The sequence below is a fragment of the Limulus polyphemus genome, unplaced genomic scaffold, assembly GCF_000517525.1.
Source record: "Limulus polyphemus unplaced genomic scaffold, Limulus_polyphemus-2.1.2 Scaffold6600, whole genome shotgun sequence".
NCBI classification, from domain to species: Eukaryota; Metazoa; Arthropoda; class Merostomata; order Xiphosura; family Limulidae; genus Limulus; species Limulus polyphemus.
Window position 1 is genome coordinate 39,294 of NW_013672210.1, and position 5,554 is coordinate 44,847.

Consider the following 5,554-nt stretch of genomic DNA (forward strand, 5'->3'; position numbering starts at 1 on the left):
CAATAATACGAACTATAATTAAAAATGTATTTAAATTATACATTTTTTAATATATTCGTATTATTGATTTTTCGTTTCTTTTTTTCTTTTAATTATCGTTATATTGAACCTTTGTTTTAAAGATGTGTTCTTTTGATGTAATAAAAGTATGAGAAGATTCATATCACTAAAAGGCTAGTCTGTGTTTCCTTAAATGCTAGCATTGTGTTATGGTGTGCAGTTTTTTTTGATGTAATAAAAGTATGAGAAGATTCATATCACTAAAAGGCTAGTCTGTGTTTCCTTAAATGCTAGCATTGTGTTATGGTGTGCAATTTTTTTGATGTAATAAAAATATGAGAAGATTCATATCACTAAAAGGCTAGTTTGTGTTTCCTTAAATGCTAGCATTGTGTTATGGTGTGCAGTCATCCGTAATGGTGACTGTCCCAGTATATGTTATTAATATTCTGTTCACATAATTTGTAAAACGTGTATATACGTTTGAACTAGTGCATGTATTATCATTCATGTGCTTGAATTTAAAAAGATCTAAGAATGCATGCTATTAACAAATTCAAATTTAAAATAGTGGGTTAATACATAATACTTATTTGATAGCAAATTACCAGTTAATTTATTGAGATAGCACTGAAATTTGCTCAAACAAAATTTAAAAAGTTATGTTTAAGGTTGCCACATGATTTTATCCAACAGAAATAAAAAAATATAATTAAATTACTTACTGAGATAATTATAATATACTGTAAGAGCAACATATAAATATAATTAAATTACTTACTGAGATAATTATAATATACTGTAAGAGCAACATATAAATATAATTAAATTACTTACTGAGATGATTATAAGATACTGTAAGAGCAACATATATTATTCAAACTTGAAGTATAAGTAAATATTTTTGTGCCAAACAAGTAACAGATAAAACAATTGATATTTTAAAAATACAACAACAACTACTTATCATGTGTGTGTTTGTTTGTTTATATATTTATGTATTTGCAAAAACAGTTTCTAATTATGCACATTCAAAACAATTTAGAAAATGCTTTTTATAATGGTACTGAATGCATGTCTCACTCTTGGTATTTCTCTCTTCTTTTGCACTAGCCTTCTAATCTTCGGAGACGCCCATTACTCAGTTGTAGGAAAGTTCAAGAGGTATTGGTGTGTGTGTGTGTAATTAATTGTTTGAGCTGTTAATACTCACCTTCTGCATGTATAATTTTAAATTTGTTGCAATTAGGTAAATATTTGGGCATTAATTACTTTTTTTATAAAATGATGTGCCATCTTGTTACTTTCATAATATTTTTAAAGATATATTAACTTACTCTATTGGGCTAGATGCATTGCACCTAACCATGAGAGTAGTTATACTATAACCTTCTATAATGAACGTGTGTCTTCACGAAATTTTTTGCAGATTATCAGAAAATGTTATAAGGTTTTATACACAAATGATCAGGTTTATTAATTAAGTATTAAGATTTTTTAATTAAATTTTGCTCATGAATTATTTTCTTTCAGAATGTTGACTATTCAACATGCAAAGTAGTTTTGGTTTGGTTTAAAAATACTCGTTCATCTGAAAATTGTCAAATTTCATTTGCGTAATCTCTATAACCATTAGAAAAACTTTATATTTTATCTGTTATTTTCTGTACCTCAACTCTACATGAGGTTGGTTTATTTGACCAATCTCGTAACCACCATAAAAAATTAAGAAATAAATCTTAATTACCTCTATTTCTTTCTAGAATGACTGCAACTTGTAATAAGAAACCACAAATGTTTATTCTAAATAGCTTAAATATTGTAACAGTATACATCTGTTTATATTTTTTTTTTTTCTTAACTTTGTTTAATGCAAACTGGAGTTTATTATGAGACATTTCAAGAAACATAAATAAAATCACAACCTATGTCTCCAGAATGTAACTTTATTAGCTCAATATTTCACTATTACAGCTTTGCCAGTAGCTATTGATATCCTACAACTCCATGAATCCAGTTAGATTTAAATTGGAACACTGTCATTTGTAAATCAAACATTGATACATGTGTTTAGAAAGGTCAAGAATGTTTGATATTATTTCAATATAATATGAACACGTGTATCAATGTTCGATTTACAAATGATGGTTTTCCAATTTATATTTACTGGATTAGTGAACTAGTAAGATATCAATAGTTCCTGATGAAGCTGTAATAGCAAAATATTGAGCTAATAAAGGTACATTCTGAAGATATAGGTCATGATTTTATTTATTTATTGACCTTCAAACCATGTCTAATAGTAATCCCACCTCACATAATTTACATAAAATTGCCTTTAACAATGTACAAATGTCTTATTCTTTTTAGTTTGAGTATTGGCGTACCAGTATTTTGTAAAATACGGTGACATTTCAGTTACCATACAACTATCTATATGTATGTTATTACTATTTACAAATTCTTAAATTTCCGTTATTTTTCTTAAAACATAGAACAGTAAATAAAGAAATATAGAAAATGATGATCTCTACTACTTGTGATGTTATGAAGTTTTTTGTACTCGTGTATTGTACATGCTAAGCCTTATCAAATTTAGTGCATGGAGGATGTAAAAAATAAATTGTAGGTTTTATATATTATTGTACTGATACCACAAAATTCCAGTAATATATCATCAAGCTTTCTAACGAACCTGTATTTGGATATTAAAAAAAACTCATTTCTGATAAACATATCACCTTGATCACCTCTTTTCAAATTCTCCAATGTTATAATAGCTTTACCCGTGTAAATACTTTGGGAAGACTGACATGATTATGTAGTTCAAAATGTGCTTTTCATTGGTTATAAACATGGACTTAAGTATTTTCAAAAGAGTTGAGTGGAGCCACTGTGGTGGGTTTGCTAAATATAACAATATCTCAGCAAATAGAAAAGATATGAGGTTATTATTTTATATTCTAGCTTCTTAATACTGGTAATTTGAGTTTCTTATTCATTCAAAATTAAAATTTACATTTTATGATGCCTACAACTCAATATGAACAGAAGCAGGAGACATGAAAATTTATATTCAGCAATTTTTTTATATATTTACTATTTAACTAAGAAATTCAATAATGTATAACATTAAAATTTGAATTGCCAACTATAATTTGATTCAAATTTATGAACATACATTCATAAGATAGTAGTTTAATAAAAAAATGTTTGTGTAAGTCTACAAATTGTGATGATGTTCTCTGATCTCTGCTTGTATTGAAGGGGTTAACGTAGCTAGGATTGTATTGAAAGGGTTAACGTAGCTAGGATTGTATTGAAAGGGTTGTCGTAGCTAGGATTGTATTGAAAGGGTTGTCGTAGCTAGGATTGTATTGAAAGGGTTGCCGTAGCTAGGATTGTATTGAAAGGGTTGCCGTAGCTAGGATTGTATTGAAAGGGTTGCCGTAGCTAGGATTGTATTGAAAGGGTTGCCGTAGCTAGGATTGTATTGAAAGGGTTGTCGTAGCTAGGATTGTATTGAAAGGGTTAATGTAGCTAGAGAAAGAAGTGGAGTGGAATCATTGATGCTTCTTTTTTAACTTCACACAGAGTTTAGAATTGACAACTTGCTCCATACATACTGGGATCTTTATACAGAAATTATCAAAATTACTTAAATTCTTAATCTTTAAAGTGTGTATTATAACTTGTTTACAAACTTCTTGAAACACAAAAAAAGCAATCATGGGTAGACAGACTAATGAGTTTGTTAAGGTTAGTTTGTCAAGCTGTCATGGTGATATGTTATAATGGGTAGACAGACTAACGAGTTTGTTAAGGTTAGTTTGTCAAGCTGTTATGGTGATATGTTATAATGGGTAGACAGACTAATGAGTTTGTCAAGCTATCATGGTAATATGTTATAATGGGTAGACAGACTAACGAGTTTGTTAATGTTAGTTTGTCGAGCTATCATGGTGATATGTTATAATGGGTAGACAGACTAACAAGTTTGTCAAGCTATCATGGTGATATGTTATAATGGGTAGACAGACTAACGAGTTTGTCAAGCTATCATGGTGATATGTTATAATGGGTAGACAGACTAACGAGTTTGTTAAGGTTAGTTTGTCAAGCTGTCATGGTGATATGTTATAAGGGTTGTATACATTAGTTTGACAGTATTTCATAGTTTTGTATTATAATGTGTATACTGATATTAAGGGTTGTATACATTAGTTTGAAAGTATTTCATAGTTTTATAATGTGTATACATTAGTTTGATGGTATTTTATAGTTTTATATTATAATGTGTATACTGATATTAAGGGTTGTATACATTAGTTTGACAGTGTTTCGTAGTTTTATATTGTAATGTGTATACTGATATTAAGGATTGTATACATTAGTTTGCCAGTATTTGATAGTTTTATATTATAATGTGTATACTGATATTAAGGAATTATTACATTAGTTTGACAGTATTTCATAGTTTTATATTATAATGTGTATACTGATATTAAGGGTTGTATACATTAGTTCGACAGTGCTTCATAGTTTTATATTGTAATGTGTATACTGATATTAAGGGTTGTATACATTAGTTTGATAGTGTTTTGTAGTTTTATATTATAATGTGTATACTGATATTAAGGATTGTATACATTAGTTTGACAGTATTTGATAGTTTTATATTATAATGTGTATACTGATATTAAGGATTGTATACATTAGTTTGACAGTGTTTCATGGTTTTATAATATGTATACTGATATTAAGGATTGTATACACTAGTTCGACAGTGTTTCATAGTTTTATATTGTAATGTGTATACTGATATTAAGGATTGTATACATTAGTTTGACAGTGTTTCATGGTTTTATAATGTGTATACTGATATTAAGGATTGTATACATTAGTTTGACAGTGTTTCATGGTTTTATAATGTGTATACTGATCTTTCATGGTTTTATATTCTAATGGATGAGTATTGCAAATTTGATTACTTTTTTATCCAGCAGTCAGTCTTTGGTTGGAAAATTATTTGATTTAGTATATTGCAACTGTGTGTGTGTGTGTATATACACCTAACATTTTGGAATCATAATCTTTGAACATGTTATAAACAATCAAAACTTGACATATTTTAATGTTTTATTGTTTATTATTCTTGCTATTTGATATTTTATTTAAATTAACTGTTTTTTACAGATATCTAAAAAAAATGTATGTATTATAGTTTAAACTGTTGGGTAAGTAATCATAACATACATATTCATGTTTGCTACACACACATTAATAAATATAATAATTTCATTTTAGCCACTGAGAGGTCCCCCCGTTTCAAATATTCATACACCAGCTCCAATTATGAAAGGAAGAAATTTGGAATCTCATGTACATAAGGTATGTAACTAGTGATATTTTCTCATGTACATAGGGTATGTAGCTAGTGATATTTTCTCATGTACATAGGGTATGTAGCTAGTGATATTTTCTCATGTACATAGGGTATGTAGCTAGTGATATTTTCTCATGTACATAGGGTATGTAGCTGGTGATATTTTCT

At 28.2% G+C, this 5,554-nt stretch overlaps 1 protein-coding gene across 2 annotated transcripts in view; it reads left to right on the plus strand.

Annotated features, from left to right (window-relative positions):
• Nucleotides 1–5,407, plus strand: part of LOC106473898 (nuclear pore complex protein Nup153-like) — a 40,739-nt gene extending 35,332 nt beyond the window's left edge. Inside the window, exons 8-9 of one of the 2 annotated variants that reach the window (XM_013934581.2) lie at nt 1,114–1,164; nt 5,308–5,407. In XM_013934581.2, the coding sequence (XP_013790035.1) occupies nt 1,114–1,164; nt 5,308–5,403 (147 nt within the window). In that variant the 3' untranslated portion in view covers nt 5,404–5,407. The remainder of the gene's footprint in view (nt 1–1,113; nt 1,165–5,307) is intronic. The other variant, XM_022402289.1, reaches the window with a different exon arrangement.
• Nucleotides 5,408–5,554: the final 147 nt, after the last annotated feature.